The sequence below is a fragment of the Lissotriton vulgaris genome, chromosome 6, assembly GCF_964263255.1.
Source record: "Lissotriton vulgaris chromosome 6, aLisVul1.2, whole genome shotgun sequence".
Taxonomy (NCBI): Eukaryota; Metazoa; Chordata; class Amphibia; order Caudata; family Salamandridae; genus Lissotriton; species Lissotriton vulgaris.
The window spans coordinates 1,257,849,127-1,257,872,888 of record NC_141694.1 but is presented as its reverse complement, the minus strand read 5'-3'; the positions used below and the strand labels follow the sequence as shown (position 1 = coordinate 1,257,872,888).

The 23,762-nt window shown below is 44.4% G+C and overlaps 1 protein-coding gene across 1 annotated transcript in view; it reads right to left on the bottom strand.

Moving 5' to 3' along the window:
* The window catches only part of LOC147708723 (uncharacterized), a 227,154-nt gene that overhangs the window by 167,662 nt on the left and 35,730 nt on the right, over positions 1 to 23,762 (bottom strand). The window contains exon 9 of the mRNA XM_086925769.1: positions 9,098 to 9,187. Within this exon, the coding sequence (XP_086781895.1) occupies positions 9,098 to 9,187 (90 nt within the window). The remainder of the gene's footprint in view (positions 1 to 9,097; positions 9,188 to 23,762) is intronic.

The following is a 23,762-nucleotide window of genomic DNA, read 5'->3' as shown; positions in this document are numbered from 1 at the left end:
TGGGGAGGTGCTGGCCCTCTCCATTCCCATGTAGGTCCAAGTTGGCCTGGTTAAGCCTACCAATTTGTACCTGGTTGGTCCCTTGATCCTGATCTGAATCTTCATTAGCATCTGATTCAGGTTCCTCCTCTATCTCTGGGGTGTTCTCAGTATCTGGGGGGTTCACTCCATCTCCTGTATCTAAGGGAGCTGCACTCGCCTTCTCTAGATCATCCTTCTCCAGGATGGCTATCAGGATGGGAATGGTAGGGTTGTGACCCTTTCTCAGCCCCCTTGAAGTGCACAAGGCACTCAAGTCCTTATGGCTGAGGTTGTTATAGCTGGAAGGAGTCTTGGTATGTTCAACCAACACAGGCAGGGTGCTGGGTGCTTCACCTGTGCCAGACATGACTGCTAGTGAGGTGTAAGTGGTGCACTTACCTACACTAAGTGTTTTCCTACTGTACCTTGCTAGTGAGTTGTAGGCAGGGTGTGCTAAGCCCTTTGATCTACAACTACTAAGTTCAGTAGAACTTAAATATGTAAGCTTTGTTTATATGTACCTAGGTACTTAATGTGATCCTTCAATTTGATAAAAAGATTGCAATGGTAAAACAACAGCAAGCTCAAATCCGCACCGCTGCACACCAATGTGGAGAAGTTGGCCTGATGTATGATGTCTCCAATTCTCGGGGCACCTTGTATCAGTCCAAACTATCCCTTATGGTGGTGGTTGTAAGTCAACCTTATAGACAAGCTATCCTAGGGGTAGCATGGACTAAGCAGCCTTATAGGCTTACCTCAAGAGGGCATGTGAAGCCAGCTGTTTTACCATATGCAATCCTGTATTATCAAATGAAAGGACACCACACAAGTTATATATTATAAAAATATATGTATTTATTCTGAGAATAATCCTCAGTACTCTTTATGAGTAAAGAAGCACAAGCGTTTAAACAAAAGCACAGTAAAACATATGAAAGTTGTACAATTAAGGATGAGGCCGGGTGGCCACTCAAACCATATATCAAAAAAGTGGTATAAGTACCCCTTTACGAACAGTGGTCAGGCCTAGGGCCTGGGGAATCGCTGGGAGTACTCGGGACTAGTAGTGATGAAGTCGGGAGAAGCCCGCAGGTCTCAGGTGCAGCGCTAAAAGCACACGCATGCACCAATGCAAAGTCAATGGTGCGTAAAAGTTATAAAGTTACTGTTTTAGGAGTCTTCCGACTGGACTAGGATTACCAAACTTTAGACTTAGACACTAGAGGTGTGTACCAATGTAAGAACACCGGCGTTCATAAGTTACCTCACCCACAGGAAGTGGGTGCATAGGTGCCAAAGAGTGTCGAGTTTTGTCACGCAGTTCGATGGTGCCTGGAGATGAAGATGCTGCAGGTGTCCAGGAGGGAAGTGTCCGGTGTGATCCAAGGGTGGATCGAAGATGTAGAGTACCTGAAAGCAGAGGGGACAGAGTCTGGGTCACTAGCCAGTGACCAGGAAGGAACCAGGAAGGAACCAGGCGATGTTGGGCGCAATCAGGTGGTTGTTAAGAAGCTTGTCTCCGCTGCCACGTGGACTCTGGGGCACCGAGGATGTCCTGGAGTGGATCACGAGCTGGGCCACGAAGGCTCTCGCTGTCGGCGGCATCGGCTTCCAGATTGGAGCTAGCAAGCCGTAGCAAAGGTAACCCACGCAGGATTCAAAGATCGCTTCTTACTCGGACCAGCAAGGTCTGAGCAGGCGCTCCTTTTCAGGGGAGCGAGAGCCAGTCTGGAGTAACCAGACTAGTGTAAATTCAAAGGTTCGTTGGTACTGGGGCCACAAGCCAACGGGCAAGCGACCGGACCAACGCGTTGAGCAGGAAAATGCAGAAGGGCCCCATGCAGCACTCGGAGAGTGTGGAGGGGTCAGCTTTAATGCAGTAGCTGCTCGGGTTGGGGCTTCTCAAACCCCAATGCACAGCTTCAAGGGAGCCTCGGGAGCTGCACGGTCAGCGCTTCGTAGTTTTTCTAAGATGGCCGGCCCCACGCTTCAGGTCGCCTCCACGGGTCTCAGCTCTGCAGGGATTGTGGATCGGGCTGTCAGAAGGCAGGCACGCTGGGTTTTGTAGATCTCTGTCGCTCGAGTTCTGGCGGGAACTGCAACAAAGCAAACGTCAAGGTGCTGGATGGTGCCTGTTTGCACAGGGTGGTCACTCCTTGACCACAAGGGAGATTCTTCAGTCTTCTACGTTGAGTAGGATGTCGAAGGGTCCAGAGTTTCGTTTCATAGGTTTCAGTCAGGATAATCTGAGTGCTTGGGCACTGCTCCCACCTTTATTCCAAACTGGGGGGCTGGATTACCTGCTAGGTCCCTCCTATGGGAGGGACCCAGGAAGGGGGGGGTTACACCCCTTTCCCTTTGTCCAGAGTCACGCTGGGACTGGGGCTGGTGTGCCCCAGAACCGGTTTGACCTTATTATGCAAGGGGAAGCCTTGTGCTCCCCAGGCAGTGTCTAGTTTCTTTTAACCCTCCCTGCTAAAATCCACTATCTCCTGTCTGGGGTGATGTGACACCTCCCTGTGACAGGAAACCCTTTGTCCAGGCTTCCTCTGCCAAGTTCGGTCAGCAGCAGGAGGTCAGACTCATGTCTGTGGCAACAGCATCTATTTTGTGATGCTGGGGATCTGGTAAGGAGTAACCGCGTTTTAGTAAAGTAACATGTCATTTCCCTCTAGAAGGGTGGAATGCTACCCCCGTCGCCAGGACTGGCGAGGGGGTAGTATTCCAAGTTGTATGACACCAAACATGACATGTTTTGATAAAGCCAAACCAAAGTTAGCACATAACCGCGAGGATTATAATGCACTTAAGAGTATATGGAATGGCATTATCCCGGAACAGCTAAGGGAGTTGGTCCCGACAGCTGCAGACAGGCTCAGCTCATGCTAGAGCACCATCTCACATAAAACCAAGCACTCTGCCTCCAGGATTGTTAAGGCCTGCCATAGGAGTGACTGATAGGTATATATGTGTCCAGTTTTAGGTTTAGATATAGGTATACTATATCTAAGCAACGGGTGATTACACCACCTTGCCCCAGCTGAGTGATCAGCCAGTTGTGTCGATTTAAGTGCCAGCCAGGGGTAGCAAAAGATATGCTGCAGCCCCTGGTAGGCCTTGGTGGCACCTATGCCCTGAGCACCTATAGTGCATGGTACAGGGGCGGCCAAAGTGTCCAGTTCCAATTGGGTTATGTACCTATAGTACATGTATATGAATTTAGAGAGAGAACAGCAGGCTGTGGGTCTGATTAGCAGGCCCACAGCCACATTAAGTCGAAAACCAGTGAAGCAAAAAGCAAAGATTTGGGGTGACCATAGGATAGCAGACCCTACTCTCCTACAGTATACAATGGCTTAACTCCAACAGGCCTCTCCCCCCTAATGTCTCTGGAGAAATATTGTGTGTTAGAAGAGTAGACTGGATTGGGGCTGCACCAAAAACTATTGCGGGAAACTGTGTTGTGATTAACTTTAGGAACACGCGCTCTGTAGAATACATCTGCAGCAGGTCGCCATCCTGGTCTAACACCCAAATTTTCACCCTACACTTGTCATATTTCTATCCCACTCCCCAGCGGAGAACTGGACAGAATAGAGGTGTGCGACAAGAGGGGGGCCAGAACATCTTACCACCCAGAATCCAACAGGGAATAACATCCTGGGAGGGCTGTCAGACGGATATTCCCTTACTTTCACTATTCCCTCAAAGAAATAGGTTTAGCATGTTGGAACAGGTCGACCGACGCCATGTGAGGCAGAGTCCCTTACCCCAAATACGTAGCAGTCTGGGCATCCAAACAGCGATATCGGTGGGTAATGGTGACAGTAGTATCTCTGAGAACCTAACAACATATAACAACATCACAGAGGGTGGGATGGAATCGGAGGCAGGTACTACGCATGTGGGGGTCTGTCCTTCCTCCGAGGAAATGCTAAGAGGTGAGGCAAGGGAAAAGACACCAGACCTCAAGGTCTTATTGTGTAGTTCTGGGCCTGACCAAAGTAAGGGTGAACCAGGAATCAGGCCAGTTGATAGAGGTATACAAATATTGTCCTGGAATGTGGCCGGGATGAAAAAGAAACTGGCTTTACCTGAATTGGGATCTTTTATGGCAATGCATGACATTTGCCTGATGCATGAAACATGGGCACTGGAGGAGTGTGTAAGGGCCGGCTTTGCCACTTTTGATATCCTGGCGACAACTAGGGGTAGGGGAGACCCTCGGGTGGCCTGTCAATATGGGTGGGCACGCATTTGGGTGTCCAGGCAGTTCAAATATCAACTAACTCGCTTGATGTCCAATGCGTTCTTTTAACACCTCAAGATAGGCCCCAGGTGCCCATATTAAACATCTATTCAAGACATCTTAAGAGTGGTCAAGAATCCGATACTATTGAAACCTTAAAGCAGGTTATACATTCACTCAACCCTTTAGTCGCCCTATTAGTTGGAGGCGACTTCAACTGCCAGTTTGAGCCCCTCGTGATTTCAGATATGGGAGAGCTGGATGATGAGGACCGGTTCCCGATCCGCAGATCCCTACTGTCAGAGCATGGACCCCATTGGTCCTTCAAATTAAGTCTTTCTCCCTCTCAACGTCTCTGCGGGCGTGTAATGGGAGATTGGAGCCCGACAGGCCGGGATCAGTCTCTTTTAACAGACTGGGGCAAACTTCTATCATCGACTATATAATGATGGAAGCCAGACATTGGGATAAATTGTTGGAATTTAGGGTCTACCCACGACAAGATAGTGACCACAATGCCCTTGTCTTAACACTCAAACCTGGGAGTTTTGGGCTAAAAAACCCGCTCCTGATTCTAACGGTCCGCTGTTGCCACAGGCGGAGGGTAAATGGCCCTACCTCCAGGACTCCCCCATGAAACTCGCTGAAATATACCAGATAGCAATACCGCTGCTAACAGATATGGGGGATATAGGCATTGACAATTTGGATCTAGACTCCCAGGGTAGAGCTGTGGAAATTCACAAACAGCTGGCTGTCAGGCTTGTGGATGTGTTTAGTCCTGTGGGAAGGGAAAAATCCTACCAGGCCAGGACACATCCCTGGTATGACGCCGCCTGTAGGAAAGCAAAAAACGATTTGCTTTCTGCAATAAATAATAAAGATAGAATTAACATTAAGAAATTCCGCCTGGACTATAAAAAGGCCATTATCAGGGGAAAGAAGAAATGGGAGGAGAACAGTTAGGAGGAGCTTAGATCTGCACTCTCACGAAAGGACTCCAAGTTGTTTTGGACTATTGTGAGTTCTGGTGTGAGCGGGGGAGGAATGGCTACAACCCCGAATATAGCACCCGCTGTGTGGGAAGCGCACTTCGGTGCGCTATATGCCAATTCGGGCGAAGAGACCATACTCCCTCCCAATCCCGATCCTCTCCAGGAGCATGCACCGGTGGGGACGGAAGATTTGGTCTTAAGGGAAACTGTGGCATGTCCCCTGTTGGCGGTCCCGGGGCCCAGCCACGAGTATCGATTGGTGGGGTCCTTGGATGGTGATCGGAGGCAGGATTCCCGGCTTGTTGGGGACGTGTATCATCTAGAACGGCCTGAAGAAATTACTCTGAAGGAGGTTGAGTGTGCAATAGCAAGACTATTACCTAACAAGGCCCCCGGCCTAGATAAAATCCCTGGGGATTTATTCCTATCCCAACCCAAAATATGAGCACCGTATCTGGTGGTTTTGTATAATGCAATTCTTAGGGGTATTGCCCCGCCAGATACTTGGCTTGGAGCCGAGATCGTTCCTATCTTTAAGAAAGGCTGCCCATTAATCAATCAAACTATAGGCCTATTAGTCTCATAGACACCACACAGAAAGTAATGAGCAGGATCATCCTAGATAGGATCCAGGGGTGGATGGAAGAAAATTAGATACTGACCACACTCCAGGCCGGGTTTAGGACGGGTATTTCAACTTTAGATCAAATATTTCGGCTGCTTGTCTTATTTCAGAAAACGGTGAAAGTGGAGGGTGGCAGCCTCTATCTCATCTTTGTTGACCTGCGGGCCGCTTTCGACCTAGTTCCAAGGGAAAAATTATGGAAAGTCTTAGCAGAACTGGGTCTTGCATCCTATCTATTGAACATCCTAATTAGGCTTCACACTAGAAACTATGCCCAAGTTAGATGTGGGAGGCACGGAGATCTCTCGGCACGTTTCCCCGTTTCGAAGGGTGTACGCCAGGCGTGCGTCTTGGCGCCAACGTTATTTTGTCTTTACATCAATGGCCTTGTGGACCATTTAATTGGTGTAATTGACAATGACGCCCTTAGGCTGACACCTTGTTGCTATCTAAAACATCATCAGGCATCCAGCGCACCCTGGACGGCTTTGCAGCATTCTGTGCTTCACGAGGATTGGAGATAAACTTGGACAAAACCAAGTTTATGATTTTCAATCCCCCAAAGCAGACCCGGCCAAACCCCATTCTCAATGGTTCTGCCTTAGAAAGAGTTAAGACTTTTGTCTATCTGGGCATTACCTTGAAGGAAAATTTTAACTGGGGTTCCCAAATTTCCAAATCAGCTCTTAAGTTATCCCAAGTAATGAGGGGCATTAGCAAAGTCCACAGATTTTCGTATTTCAAGCCGGCAGCCCCGGTCATTGAAATATATCGACTCCAGGCTAGAATGGCCTCGAGGTATGGTGCAGAACTTTGGGGCCATACAAAATACATCTAATCTCCTGAGGATCGAGCAGGGCTTTATGAGGAGCCTTTTGGGCTTGCCACCAAGCACACCACTCATTCCTCTACAACTTGACCTGGGGCTGGAATCAATAGAAGAACTAGTAGCAGCACGGCCCATGCTCTACTGGAAGAGACTTTGGTCAGTGCCTGAACTGGCTCCATACAGAGGAATTTTTAGAGGTCTGGGCTCTTCTAAAAGGCAAGAACAATTCGTGGCAGCACCACATTGTAGTGTAGTTCCTATATTCCCAATAGGCTCTGCGCATTGGAATAACATAAACAGCAGTGTAGACGTAGGACTGAGGTCATCTAGGTCTCTACCGACTATGTTAGACTTAATTAGTTTTGCCAGCTAGCTCAGAGGTCACTAGAAACTTTCTCAAATGAATAGGGAGGGGTTAACTTCCCTGATCTAGACAAGAAGGGATTAGCTTCTGACAACCATATAACATGACAACTTTGCTCCCTCAGAATAAAGAGTATATCTCCAGAGTTGTGTGAAAACAATAGACCACTATTTCACTCAGTCAATGGTGCATGCTTAATTTCACCAGAGTGCTGAGAAATAGAGAGACGGGCGTTTTCAATAAAAGGTGTTATTTTATTGAGCAGTCTTCTTTCTCATGCAAGAGAAATGAATTGCCACAATTGCAATACTTATCATAAAGTAAAGTACGTACAGTAAAAGTAGTATTATGAAATAATACTGTAAAAGCATTGATATGGTTTCTTAGCCATATGATACTTTAAAATGGATAAAATATATACATAAATAAAAACATTGACTAACGAACTCAACTGGTGCTTCTAAGATACGCCTTCCCCGGTGTACCTGACCTAAGCCTAATACGTGGGAAGGAGTAAGTAAGTTGCAGTTTTGAGTTAAGTTAGGTTTTTTGCCAAGAATCTGAATGAAGAATTCTCTCTAAGGTTTTAATCAGCTCCGTACCTTGGTTATAGAATGAAGGAGGTCTTGTATCTCGTTTCTCAGGACTCGATCTCCCAGCAACCCGCGAGGGTGACTTGGGAACACCGGAGATGGATTTTCTCGGCTGGAGAAAAAGACAGCGTCTCTCTCAGTGCGTCAAAGGGAGGGGCGGTTTCCTTCGGCTCTCGCAACAGCTGGGCTCCCGGGCAAGTAGAACGTCGCTCTGCTCCCAACCACCGTGTGTTTGCTTAAGGCAACGTTGGTATATTTATACCTGAAAGGTGCCTGGTTTGACGTAAGGTTGGACATAAGACGTCACTAAGAACTAACAGTTCTTTCTGGACTCCAGGAGTTCTTGTGCAAATCAAAACAAAAGCAGGGGGTTTTCCCGGGCTGCTGGAGGCTTGGTTTGTTTAAAGAACGCGTTGTACTTTCTAGAAGTCTATGGGAGTAGCATTGCCGTATGTGGACTGCATAGGCTATTACTAAATATGGATATGATTCTTATGCCTTTATAAGGATATTATTTGTTATAACCACATAAGGGCATGAATCGGGAATATCGAATTAGGATCCTAGATAGAAGCACAACAACATCAAGACTCTTAGCATACAGATTGGTCTGTCTGAGCTCTGGGAGACCCCGGAGGTGTGTTGCCCGGGGATATCCAAATTGGAACTTAAAAGTCAGCTGAGGCAGCAGAACTCATTAGCCTTACAGAGATCAGGTTCCCTAGGAAGACTGTCAGCAGAGTTCCTCCTGGTGAAAACTGAATTGCGAGCGGAGGAATTCTTAGATGTAATCTATCCACCCCTTGCGAGGAAGCTTTACATCCAGTTAAGGCATGGCAGTCTACCACTCAGAGCATTTACCTGTAAATGGGCAAAATCAGAAAATATAGCCTGCCCGGCATGTAACTATAAGTGCGAAGATGTTTGCCATGTTATGTTTTTTTGCCCTGCATATGAAACTATAAGGAAATGCTGGCTGATTCCGTTATGTAGGAATCCAGTGTTCAGGTATTGTATTCAGGCATGTAGGGTTCTTAACGTATGATACTCACACCCCCCCCCTCCCCCCATTGTTTTTGCTGTATCTCGTCTTCTATTTGGCATGTGGCGTAGAAGGAAAAGTTTTGGATAAACTCTTGTGTTTAATTGTGTCCAATTATGAATTTTAAACTTTCAGGTCTTGATAACCATCTAGTTTAATCTATTTTTAATATTGACCTGTCTTCTATTTATTGTTTTATTGACTTGTGCTCTTTTGTATGTATTTTACTTGCACTTTTAAGGTCTTTGACCGAAATAAAGTTATCTAAAAAAAAAAAGACTCAATGTAAGAGAACTGCAAATAACATTCAAGGATGGCTACTGAAAGGCTCAGATACACAGCTCCTTTATATCCATTAAAATACCCTTACTCTTACCAATCTTCTCCCAGCAATATGGTGTGTGGGGTTGTATAACAGTGAGAAGCTTCTCTGTCTCATGGTGGTTCCAGAAGGCAATACAGGAAGCTGACAAGAAGACAAAAAGGATTTCAGACAAGATCAAGGCCAAGCCCAGCTTTTAGTAATGAGACCCACACTTCCTCTATGCCCACAAATAAACACCCTTAACTTTGTTTGTCAGAATATAACAATTTTAATATTGCGCTACCATAATATTGTAGAAAAACTATTAACTAAAATATTGATAATTAAGTATATAAAATTTAATTTAGATGACATTATAATTCTAACACCGACACTCCTTTAAGATGTAGATATCACTACGGTACCAATACACAGAGTTATGTTCATATGGCACTTCTTTGTACAGGCCTGACCCTAGAAAGTGCTCGCATCTCTTCGGTATTTGGACAAAATATCGGAAACACAAATATTGTGGGACAGAATATCATGTCAAAAATATAGAGGACAAGAATATCATGTATGTCAGTTTCTAAGGGTAAGTAAAGTTTTGCTACATATAACTCCTCATATATGTACCTTGACGATATATCTATAAATCTTCAAGGTACGTAGATCTGGAGTTAAGAACAGTAAATTTTACATTTACCTAGTTGCACTTACCTACTCTATATTCTTGTCCTCGATATTTTTGACACAATAGTCTGTCCACACTCTATTTGTGTTTCTGATTTTGTCACTAATCAATCTCTTCAAATGTTCTTCCTGAAGTGACCTCTAATAGGAAGAGTATCTTGTAAAATATGCATTGTAAATATTCCTCTATGTAAAGGATGGAGCAGTGGCTTTTGCTACCTTGCTGAAAGAATATTTGAAGTTTATAAACTTTTGAAATACTCAACAAGACCCTCCAGGATTTTGCGTTTTGCAAAAAAGTCGCAAAATCTGCAGTTTTGTAAAAAGGCTGTTCTTTTTACCAAACTGCCCACTACATTTGGGGAATGTGATCTGATGTTTTTTTTGAGTGAAGAGGCTGACAAAAGGTTGTGAAAACATAATTGAAAGGGTCGTGAAAACATAACTTACAGATATTTTCGTCTCTCAATTCCCAACTTTTTGGAAACTAGGACATCATGTGGCCAGGGATGGTAATTGTTTTCAAAGTATCTCCATTATAAAGTTCAAAGGTGAACAGTAGGTCGTACTTTTTTAAAGAGAAAGGAATCAAAACCAAGGGAAAGTGAAATGAGCACGCGTCTCTGGAAGAGATGTGCTAGAAGTCAGGAAGTGGAGATTAAAGGCTCCAGGAGTGATTTGGGTGTCCTCTGGACAATTTACACTCCTCATTTAGTGGCCATAGCGAGCGAGGTTTATATGGTTGGCTACCACTGAGCTAAGCATCATTAGTGTTGTGAGATTTGCATGAACCTGTGTGGAGTAATTTCTCAAAGAGATCAGTTTTTTGTAGTGTGGACATCATAAGTGTACTCCTACTTTCATTAATTCTCAGCCACAGCCAGGGCCAAAACACAGGCCCCGACGGCCCATGCGGTGCAGGAGGCCGCAGGCCTTCTGCCTTCCTCCATTCAGCCAAAGAGCAATTAATATTGATGGGATAAGGGAGACTCAGGGGCCCTTTATCACATTCTGCAGGGGGGTGTACCTGCTATTTTCTTTGGGGCTGGCCGCAGGCTGGACACTGCTTCACTACTGCTTCTGGCCGGGCCTGGCTCTGCCGAGTGACTGCAACCTGGTTGGGGGCTGTATTCCAGGCCGGGCTTTGCTCCGCTCTCCAACTGGCTGGGCCTGGCTCCGCCAAACACTCTGACTACACCTCCCAGCAATCTCGCAGATCGCCAGTACCAAGCGCCAGGAGGTGTGTAAAGGAGAATTTGGGGCCGAGTTCCCTGTGTACCTGCTATTTTCTTTGGGGCTGAGCAGCAGGCTGGACACTGCTTCACTACTGCTTCTGGCCAGGCCTGGCTCAGCCGAGTCCCCTGTGCATTGTATTCTGCTTGGGGATTGTGCTCTGGGCTGGGTCTCCCTCCGCTGCTTCCCTGGCCGGGCTTGGCTCCGCCGAGTGACTGCATCCTGGTTGGGGGCTGTATTCCAGGCCGGGCTTTGCTCTGCTCTCCAACTGGCCGGGCCTGGCTCCGCCAAACACTCTGACTACACCTCCCAGCAATCTCGCAAAACGGCAGTACCAAGCGCCAGGAGGCGTATAAAGGAGAATTTGAATCCTCGCCACGGGAGATGCGCGCGGGACGCGCCGGGAGAAGCCCAGGATAAGGGCGGGGCCGTCTGCGCCCGTCAGAGGCCAGAGGAGGCTGGGCTGGACCTCCCCCTTAACATCTCCACTATTTTCCCTGGAATTGATTTATACCCAAAGGTACTTTTAAAAATCACTCCATCTTGGACATTTCATTTAATTACTCTAAAACTTTTCGCCGCAGGACCGTCAATGCAAATTTTTTTTTTTGCTATCAGTCCTTTTTGAATATTGTGGGGCGGAAGTATTAAGTATTGTGCATTGTGGGGTTTGTCCACCCGGTTGTAAGAATGACCGCCAAGGGTAAAAATACTAAGCCTGCTACCTCTCGCCCCATGACTAGGCACCAGGCTGCCACGGCACAACCTCTCCCAAGCCTCACTGCCTTTGATAAGATGCTACAGAAGACGATCGGGGTAGTGGCATCTGCCATAGAGAATCCTGAGAGGCGGTTATCAATTACTCCGGCCATAACCCCTCTCCAGTCTGTAGGGAATTTTTCATCTGTTACTGTTAATCCCCCTGACTACAGTTCTTCCCTTATGTGCTCTTTTGCAGAGCTGCCCTGTGCACAGATTGTTCTTGATGTAAATGATACCCCAGAGGTTGCCAATTCCCCTCCACACCCTGTAGCCAGAAAGGCCCCCAAACTGCGCCCTAATAGTAAGAAAATTAAACTTGTAAAAAACTTAACTAAAAGATCCACGACCCTACCTGACTGTGCACAGGTTGCTGCTGGTCCTTCTCTGTCCTCTGTGGGAACTCCTGTTTGGGTCACTCATCTATTATCTGATTTCGAAGCTCATATGGAACAGATTATTGGTTCACATTTTAAATCACTGACATCTAGGCTTGATAGATTAGTTTCCACCATCAACAATATAGGTCTAGGGAGAACCCAGCCGATTAGTCCATCGGGGAATCCTAGAACTATTAAGCCCACTTCCACTTCCAACCCTAAAATTCTACCAGCCAGTAAAAATATACCAGCTGTACCGGCTCGGGTAACTGGCAATTCAACCCCTTACACTATTCTACCTCTGCCCAGGGTTGGAAAAGTAGACACTGGAAATACAACAGTGCCGAGGGGGGCCACTGAAGTCAGAGCAAACTTATTGGACCAACAAGCCCAAGCTAGCAGAAATACTTCAGAGGAGGGGTCTCCAGCTGTCCTGTCCTCCCTTGATCTCCCTCCTGAGTCTCTACCATATGTTGTGGTCCTTGCTGGAGTTCCTCCTTTAAGCCAGGGAAAAAGTGAGGATCATTTTGAATTAAAAAACAAATGTATACAATGGCTTAACTCCAACAGACCTCTCCCCCCTAATGTCTCTGGAGAAATATTGTGTGTTAGAAGAGTAGACTGGATTGGGACTGGACCTAAAACTATTGCGGGAAACTGTGTTGTGATTAACTTTAGGAACAAACGCTCTGTAGAATACATCTGCAGCAGGTCGCCATCCTGGTCTAACGCCCACATTTTCCCCCCTCCACGTGTCATATTTCTATCCCACTCCCCAGCGGAGAACTGGACAGAATAGAGGTATGCGACAAGAGGGGGGCCTGAACATCTTACCACCCAGAATTCAACAGGGAATAACATCCTGGGAGGGCTGTCAGACGTATATTCCCTTACTTTCACTATTCCCTCAAAGAAATAGGTTTAGCTTGTTGGAAAAGGTCGACTGACGCCCTGTGAGGCAGAGTCCCTTACCCCAAATACGTAGCAGTCTGGGCATCCAAACAGCGATTTTGGTGGGTAATGGTGACAGTAGTATCCCTGAGAACCTAACAACATATAACAACATCACAGAGGGAGGGATGGAATCGGGGGCAGGCACTACAAATGTGTGGGTCTGTCCTTCCTCCGAGGAAATGCTAAGAGGTGAGGCAAGGGAAAAGGCACCACAGCCCAAGGTCTAATTGTGTAGTTCTGGGCCGGACCAAAGTAAGGGTGAACCATCAATTAACATCAGGCCAGTTGATAGAGGTATATAAATATTGTCCTGGAATGTGGCCGGAATGAAAAAGAAACTGGCTTTACCTGAATGGGGCTCTTTTATGGCAATGCACGACATTTGCCTGATGCATGAAACATGGGCACTGGAGGAGAGTGTAAGGGCCGGCTTTGCCACTTTTGATATCCTGGCAACAACTAAGGGTAGGGGGAGACCCTCGGGTGGCCTGTCAATATGGATGGGCACGCATTTGGGTGTCCAGGCAGTTCAAATATCAACTAACTCGCTTGATGTCCAATGCATTCTTTTAACACCTCAAGATAGGTCCCCGGCGGCCATATTAAACATCTATTCAAGACCTCTTAAGAGTGGTCAAGAATCCGATACTATTGAAACATTAAAGCAGGTTATAGATTCACTCGACCCCTTAGTCGCCCTAATAGTTGGAGGCGACTTCAACTGCCAGTGTGAGCCCCTCGTGATTTCAGATATGGGAGAGCTGGATGATGAGGACCGGTTCTGGCATGTTCCCGATCCGCAGATCCCTACTGTCAGAGCATGGACCCCATTGGTCCTTCAAATTATGTCTTTCTCCCTCTCAACGTCTCTGCGGGCGTGTAATGGGAGATTAGAGCCCGACAGACCGGGATCAGTCACGTTTAACAGACTGGGGCAAACTTCTATCATCGACTATATAATGATGGAAGCCAGACATTGGGATAAATTGTTGGAATTTAGGGTCTACCCACGACAAGATAGTGACCACAATGCCCTTGTCTTAACACTCAAACCTGGGAGTTTTGGGCTAACAAACCATGCTCCTGATTCTAACAGTCCGCTGTTGCCACTTTTGATTTCTAACAACAGGCGGAGGGTTAAATGGCCCTACCTCCAGGACTCCCCCATGAAACTCGCTGAAATATACCAGATAGCAATACCGCTGCTAACAGATATGGGGGATATAGGCATTGACAATTTGGATCTAGACTCCCAGGGTAGAGCTGTGTAAATTCACAAACAGCTGGCTGTCAGGCTTGTGGATGTGTTTAGTCCTGTGGGAAGGGAAAAATCCCACCAGGCCAGGACACATCCCTGGTAAGACGCAGCCTGTAGGAAAGCAAAAAAAGATTTGCTTTCTGCAATAAATAATAAAGATAGAATTAACATGAAGAAATTCCGCCGGGACTATAAAAAGGCCATTATCAGGGGAAAGAAGCAATGGGAGGAGAACAGTTAGGAGGAGCTTAGATCTGCACTCTCACAAAAGGACTCCAAGTCGTTTTGGACTATTGTGAGTTCTGGTGTGAGCGGGTGAGGAATGGCTACAACCCCGAATATAGCACCCGCAGTGTGGGAATGGCACTTCGGTCCGCTAAATGCCAATTCGGGTGAAGAGACCATACTCCCTCCCAATCCCGATCCTCTCCGGGAGCATACACCGGTGGGGACGAAAGATTTGGTCTTAAGGGAAACTGTGGCATGTCCCCTGTTGGCCGTCCCCGGGCCAAGCCACGAGTATCGACTGGTGGGGTCCTTGGATGGTGATCGGAGGCAGGATTCCCGGCTTGTTGGGGATGTGTATCATCTAGAACAGCCTGAAGAAATTACTCTGAAGGAGGTTGAGTTTGCAATAGCAAGACTATTACCTAACAAGGCCCCGTCCTAGATAAAATCCCCGGGGATTTATTCCGATCCCAACCCAAAATATGGGCACCGTATCTGGTGGTTTTGTATAATGCAAATCCTAGGGGTATTGACCCGCCATATTCTTGGCTTGGAGCCCAGATCGTCCCTATCTTTAAGAAAGGCTGCCCATTAACCCCATCAAACTATAGGCCTATTAGTCTCATAGACACCGCACAGAAACTAATGGGCAGGATCATCCTTGATAGGATCCAGGGGTGGATGGAAAAAAATTAGATACTGACCACACTCCAGGCCGGGTTTAGGATGGGTATTTCAACTTTGGATCAATTATTTCGGCTGCAGGTCTTATTTTGGAAAACGGTGATAGTGGAGGGTGGCAGCCTCTATCTCAACTTTGTTGACCTGCGGGCCGCTTTCGACCTAGTTCCAAGGGAAAAATTATGGAAAGTCTTAGCAGAACTGGGTCTCCCATCCTATCTATTGAACTTCCTTATTAGGCTTCACACTAGAAAGTATGCCCAAGTTAGGTGTGGGAGTCACGGGGATCTCTCAGCACGTTTCCCCATTTCGAAGGGAGTACGCCAGGGGTGCGTCTTGGCGCCAACGTTATTTTGTCTTTACATCAATGGCCTTGTGGACCATTTAATTGGTGTAATTGACAATGACGCCCCTAGGCTGACACCTTGTTGCTATCTAAAACATCATCGGGCATCCTGCGCACTCTGGACAACTTTGCAGCATTCTATGCTTCACGAGGATTGTAGATAAACTTGGACAAGGCCAAGTTTATGATTTTCAATCTCCCAAAGAAACCCGCCCGAACCCCATTCTCAATGGTTCTACCTTAGAAAGAGTTAAGACTTTTGTCTATCTGGCCATTACCTTGACGGAAAATTTTGACTGGGGTTCCCAAAGTTCCAAATCAGCTCTTAGGTAATCCCAAGTAATGGGGGGCATTAGCAAAGTCCACAGATTTTCGGATTTTAAGCCGGCAGCCCCGGTCATTGAAATATATCGACTCCAGGCTAGAATGGCCTCGACGTATGGTGCAGAACTTTGGGGCCATAAAAATACATCTAATCTCCTGAGTGTCGAGCAGGGCTTTATGAGGAGCCTTTTGGGCTTGCCACCAAGCACACCACTCATTCCTCTACGACTTGACCTGGGGCTGGAATCAATAGAAGAACTAGTAGCAGCACGGCCCATGCTCTACTGGAAGAGACTTTGGTCAGTGCCTGAACTGGCTCCATATAGAGGAATTTTTAGAGGTCTGGGCTCTTCTAAAAGGCAAGAATATTCCATGGTTTCACCACATCAAGACTCTTAGCATCCGGATTGGTCTGTCTGAGCTCTGGGAGACCCCGGAGGTGTGTTGCCCGGGGATATCCAAATTGGAACTCAAAAGTCAGCTGAGGCAGCAGAACTCATTAGCCTTACAGAGATCAGGTTCCCTAGGAAGACGGTCAGCAGAGTTCCTCCTGGTGAAAACTGAATTGTGAGCGGAGGAATTCTTAGATGTAATTTATCCACCCCTTGCGAGGAAGCTTTACATCCAGTTAAGGCATGGCAGTCTACCACTCAGAGCATTCACCTGTAAATGGGCAAAATCAGAAAATATAGCCTGCCCGGCATGTAACTGTAAGTGCGAAGATGTTTGCCATGTTATATTTTTTTGCCCTGTGTATGAAACTATAAGGAAATGCTGGCTGATTCTGTTATGTAGAAATCCAGGGTTCAGATATTGTATTCAGGCATGTAGGGTCTTAACGTATGATACTCACCCCACCCCCATTGTTTTTGCTGTATCTCGTTTTCTATTTGGCATGTGGAAAGAAGGAAAAGTTTTGGATAAATTCTTGTGTTTAATTGTGTCCAATTTTGAATTTTTATCTTTCAGGTCTTGATAACTATCTAGTTTAATCTATTTTTAATATTGACCTGTCTTCTATTTATTGTTTTACTGACTCGTCCTCTTTTGTATGTATTTTACTTGCACTTTTATGGTCTTTGACCGAAATATAGTTATCTAAAAAAAAAAAAGATTCAATGTAAGAGAACTGCAAATAACATTCAAGGATGGCTACTGAAAGGCTCAGATACACAGCTCCTTTATATCCATTAAAATACCCTTACTCTTACCAATCTTCTCCCAGCAATATGGCGTGTGGGGTTGTATAACAGTGAGAAGCTTCTCTGTCTCATGGTGGTTCCAGAAGGCAATACAGGAAGCTGACAAGAAGACAAAAAGCATTTCAGACAAGATCAAGGCCAAGCCCCGCCTTTAGTAATGAGACCCACACTTCCTCTATACCCACAAATAAACACCCTTAACTTTGTTTGTCAGAATATAACAATTTTAATATTGCGCTACCATATTATTGTAGAAAAACTATTAACTGAAATATTGATAATTAAGTATAGAAAATTTAATTTAGATGACTTATTCTTATTCTAACACCTACACTCCTTTAAGATGTAGATATCACTACGGTACCTATACACAGAGTTATGTTCATATGGCACTTCTTTGTACAGGCCTGACCCTAGAAAGTGCTCGCACCTCTTCGGTATTTGGACAAAATATCGGAAACACAAATATTGTGGGACAGAATATCATGTCAAAAATATAGAGGACAAGAATATCATATATGTCAGTTTCTAAGGGTAAGTAAAGTTTTGCTACATATAACTCCTCATATATGTACCTTGACGATATATCTATAAATCTTCAAGGTACGTAGATCTGGAGTTAAGAATAGTAAATTTACATTTACCTACTTGCACTTACCTACTCGATATTCTTGTCATCGATATTTTTGACAAAATAGTCTGTCCACACTCTATTTGTGTTTCTGATTTTGTCACTAATCAATCTCTTCAAATGTTCTTCCTGAAGTGACCTCTAATAGGAAGACTATCTTGTACAATATGCATTGTAAATATTCCTCTATGTAAAAGATGGAGCAGTGGCTTTTGCTTCCTTGCTGAAAGAATATTTGAAGTTTATAAACTTTTAAAATACTCAACAAGACCCTCCAGGATTTTGCGTTTCGCAAAAAAGTCGCAAAATCTGCAGTTTTGTAAAAAGGCTGTTCATTTTACAAAAGTGCCCACTACATTTGGGGAATGTGATCTGATGTTTTTTTTTGAGTGAAGAGGCTGACAAAAGGTTGTGAAAACATAAATGAAAGGTGAACAGTAGGTCCTACTTTTTTAAAGAGAAAGGAATTAAAACGAAGGTAAAGCGAAATGAGCACGCGTCTCTGGAAGAGAGTTATTGTGCTAGAAGACAGGAAGTGGAGATTAAAGGCTCCAGGAGTGATTTGGGTGTCCTCTGGACAATTTAGAGTCCTCGTTTAGTGGCCATAGCGAGTGAGGTTTATTTGGTTGGCCACCACTGAGCTAAGCATCATTAGTGTTGTGAGATTTGCATGAACCTGTCTGGAGTAATTTCTCGAAGAGATCAGTTTTTTGTAGTGTGGACAACATAAGTGTACTCCCACGCTCATTCATTCTCAGCCACAGCCATGGCCAAAACACAGGCCCCGACGGCCCATGCGGTGCAGGAGGCCCCAGGCCTTCTGCCTTCCTCCATTCAGCCAAAGAGCAATTAATATTGGTGGGATAGGGGAGACTCAGGGGCCCTTCATCACATTCTGCAGGGGGGCCTTCATTTTGCGTTATGCCACTGACAGGTTATAACAAGGTGCAGTTAGTTGAATCTTTCTCATAAGTTTGTTTCAAGGATATTCTATTCCTCCAACAGCATGGAACCAGTATGGGGAGATCTTCGTCCCCAGTGTAGCGGGCGTCTATGTACATCATCTCGAAACTCATAGAATCCTCAATCAAGCAAACCCCTTTCTTCAACATATCAAACTGTGGAAGAGCTATATTGATGACATTTTACTAATTTGGGAAGGCAACCAGACTACAGGCAATGCTTTCCTATTATGGCTAAATGATCAAAATACTTTTTTGAAGTTCACACACACCATGGGAAAAAAAGGAGTTGGTATTTTTGGATCTGAATATTTTTGTATAAAACAGCACTTTGAAGACCAATGCAAATTTGAAACCCACAACAAAAAACTGCTTCCTTTTATTTGATAGCTTTCACCCCAGGCATTTAAATCTACCATTCGGACAGTTCCTGAGGATCAGGTACTGTACCGAACAAAAAGACTGCAGGAAACAAGCAGAACAACTAACTGAAAAATTGATAGCCAGGAACTACCCAGATGAATGGTGGCCCAAGCTAAAAAATGAGCATTAAACAACCATAAACAACCATAGAGATGCCCTGCTGGAAACACGCTTTATACAGAAAAATCAAGAATCACAACCTATCTGTATCACAACCTATAGCATAGCTTCTAATCTGGTCCCCCAAATTATCCAGAAACACTGGTGTATTCCGAATAGTGGAAATGTGTCTATGCCTAAACTTGTGTTCTCCCACAGAAAAATAAAGAGCTTGAGGGACATGTTAGTACACACTTGCAATGTACTGTAAATAACATAGCCATCGCTGATATGGGCATATTGAGCATAATGCACACATTTGAAAATTGAAATTACCTCGTTCTGGAACTACAACTCACGAACAATAAAAGTCATGGAACATTGATTAAATTAGCTTGCGATGATTCTTTAATCTTACATGGCGAGATGCATCCTGGGACTGATATTACCCATATCAGCGATGGCGATGTTGTTTACCCAGCGCTTCAGGACGTAGCGCAAAGCAGGATTGCTCCCCCAAAGAGATTACCATTGATAAAAAGGAATAGAAACAAGGAGTGCGGGCCAAAGACTTTCTCTATAAATGTACTGTAAATAACATCCCTTAGATGGTAACCATTGGCCATTATGCATGTGGGAATTGCATTGTGTGCTGTTTCACTGAGGCAACTAAAACAGTATCTTTTAACAATATAATGATTGGGCAACTCTGAAACTTAACAAATTGCAATACTTCTAGGGTGGTCTATCTGATTACTTGCCCTTGCAATTTGTACTACGTGGGCATGGCCACTCAAAAAGTCAGAAAAAGGATCTACGAACACTGCAGAAACTTACGATGCCAACGGCTTACTACAAAAATCTAATCACACTATCTTGAACTAAAACACACACCCAGTGATTTGAAATGGATAGTCCCGGAATGTATAAAAGACACAGACATTCTGGAAAGGAGAATCCTCCAAAAGGAACAACGTGGATGTTCAAACTCAATACAGACACACGGCACCTCAACGATAACATCTCATGGGGCCAATAACTCTAGAAGTGTAGCGCAACTTTTACCTTCCCTAAGCTATTGGTGTACAATGAAGATACATAGAACCAAAGTAGAATTTTTTTTTTAAACACCTTACCCATAAGCTCCTTTCTTCTTTGAGACCGTTGATGAAATATCCTCTATTTAGATCAATAAAGACGTTTTTTTGTAACCTGGTAATAAGACTTTCACAAGGTTTTTTTGATTCAATTCTCTCTCCCTCCCCCCCCGGACTGTCTCCCCAACCTTCTGCCCCCCTTTTTGTTTTGAAGATTTCTTTAATGCACAAAATCTCACTCCTTGACTATTTGTCCACTGAATCTTTTTCATGTTTTCGCAATGCTGGTAGCCATTTATTTATCCCAAGATGGCCTGTTTTGTAGCTTTTGAGAATATAGAAAAGTGTATGAGCACTTAAGTTTTCCAACATGGATCTGATTCTGATCCAAAGTTGACATGCAGTTTTAAAGTGACACAAGCTGTATAGTGTTCCGCAATTCAAACACGTATGTGGAAGTCCTCCGCTACCTGCCGGCACAAAACACCATTTCTGGAATGCACACCAGCAGGATGCGGTCCCCGGTGAGCCGATTCAGATGCAGTGGCAAGGGGCAGCCTTGACGAAGTGTAGCAGGTTAGCTCCCAGTTTGGGCACTAAAAGGATTTCTAATAGGACACTGCACAACAGGGTCAACAGCTCGAACAGACCCAGCCTCCTTTGTTTGGAAATACACGTTAAATGTTTTGATGACATTTTACCTCCTGTCTTGCAGGGTTTGACTACAGGCATCGTCCTCCCCAGTGGGATCATGAAGCCAGAGAACAGCGTTTAAAATGTATGTTTTTTTCGTATGTTTTTTCACTGTGTTCATCTTATTGTTAAGTATTTTCGTTAGTCATTTAGGCTAAAGGTTGTTCCGCACTACCTACAGTATAACCACTGATTTTTGCGCATTTTGGACGCATAAGTACACCTGGGTGTTTCGTATATTCACTGCTTTGAACATTATTTTGTGTCAGCCACAGCTAATGTTTTGAAACTCTACCCTCTTTCTCGTTTTTATGGTAATGCAGTGACATTATCCTGGGAATAAAATCATATGTAGGTTGTGTGATTTGCGGTTTTGTAACTTGATACGTTCCTATTAAGAAACTTTTAGAGCTGTGGTACCGATAGGAACTAGGATCCTTAGGTCCTGATGAAGAGCCAATAGAGGCAAGGCTCGAAACATGTTGACCAGATAAGCAAGAAATAGATTCATTGATATCCGTTTCCTTCTTTTTCTTTTCCCTTGATTTTAAATCTAGAGGTGGGAATAAAATAATGGTGCCCTACTAGTCAGGTGTTTTTAAATTTGTTTAGCACCTGCACTCTACTCCCCTCCCACAACATTGTTTTCATCATAAACAAAAACCAAAAAAGTGCTTCCTACGTATTCCGTCTGGTTGAAGCACGCCTCGATCCGCAGCGGATCGGGAAGATCCCCAAGGACGAAGCATGCCACCAAGGAGCTACCCTGGTGGGTGAGGGGTCTTTAAGAAAAACAGTATTTTTCTCTTATTGTGGAGGGTATGTCCATCGCTTTCCTCTCTGAATTTACTGGGTTCTTTGTTTTGCTAAAATTGTATAATTAAGGACGCCGAATCTAGTTATTCCTCCTCCTCCCTCTCTACTTTTGATAGCTTCCTTATTATCACATCTAAAATGGAGCAGAATTCAGTACTTACCGATTGCAATCTAGGGCCCACCACCCATGGGGCAAACAACAGCCCAAAGGGGGGTATTATTATATGCAGAATAACAAAATAAGGTGCTGCAAAATGTGCAAAACAATTTCCATGATTGTGCCACAAAATTTGCCAATTCATGCCCGAATATCTTGGAAGGGTTTGCCCACCTAAGGCATATGATGGATGACTAACCAAAGAGCAATGTCCAGGTTTTAATCCCATAGGTTTCTAGTCTGTTTAGAGCACTATCTTATTTGCATGCAATAATGGCAATTCTCCATTTCAATCATACCTAATATTGCTCTTGTTTTACTTGTCTTATACTTTTCACACTCTTCATGCCAGACAACTATAGTTCAAAGAACCGTGCCCCTGCGATGTGAGACAATAGAGTTAGAGACAACTTTTCCCCTTGTGTTTCATCAGCATGTTTTGATTATAGGGAGCAAACAATGCATGTGGAACTGCTAGGATGGAAAATGTATGGCCAATATAGGAGCAATTTACTCCATTGAACATTTTGTTCTCTTGATCTGTGCCACAATCCTTAACATATCACAGCTTACTGGCACCGGTCGCATGATTGGATTGGAAATTAAAAGCTGCACAGGCAAATATTTTCAGACTAGCCCGGTTCCTCTCCTCTTCCTCTCTTTCCTTCCACCTCCATTTTTTTGTCTTCTCTGTACCCACCCACTCTAATTTCTCTCCAAAGTCTTTCTGTCTGTGCTCTTCCATAATCTTTATCTCTTTTCCTTTTCCCTTTCTCTGCTTATGATCCTTCTATAAATGCTGAAATAGACCCTGAGGAGCTAGAGAGGGAAAGGCAACGTGACCTTTCTAAGACTGGTCTCCAGTGGCTCTATCTCCTGTGTGTGTATATATATATACATATACATATATATATATATATATATTTATATATATATATGTGTGTGTGTGTGTGTGTGTGTGTGTATATAGGTACCTATACCTATACACATATCCACATATATAACCTGCTGTGGCATCTGGTGGCGTTAAATACCTCGGAATGATCGTTTTATTTACTGTTGGAAGAATATATATATATTTCTGTAGTGTCATTTCCTTTTGTTGGTCCTACTTGAAAATGAAAGTTCCTTGAAATTCTTGATTGTTAGGCGCACACATTCTGCTACGAATTGGTAGGTCGAATAATTTTGTGTCTCAGCCGCCTAAGTCACTTTTTTTTATAGTTAATTATTTTTTCACCCATTAGACACTAGCACTTTAGTGGAAGTGGCATGTAGCAGCTTCTGTGCATTGTTCTCTATCTGGCAATTCAGATTTGAAGTTTGGTGGCCATAATGAATGCATTTGCACTTTACCTTTTTATGAACTCTGTTTTTAGTGTATCCTCTGTATATTTTTCCATTGAATGATGCACTTGCACTGTATTCTGGTGATAATTTGTTTGTACTGCTATTAACCTGTTATTGATAATTTCGCTTTTGTTAATCTCTGCGATCAGGCACTTGCCATCATGCGAGAATTCTTTTTGGCCACACTATCAAACTGAGATAGGAGCACTTTGCTCTCACTGCTGTTTTGCACTTTATCTTGTCTGTATTTTATACAACTTGTCATGATTGTTTGTACAGCTGCTACTATGACATTATGTTTATTTTTGCATTTCATCCTTTTTTTATGGGTGATTGTGCTTTTAAAACACTTTATAATGCAACACCTACTTTTGGCGCGTCATGTGACCAAGCTCCGCCTGTGGAGCGAAACGCGTCGAGGAGAGCACTGGCTCCGTGATTGCTAACATTA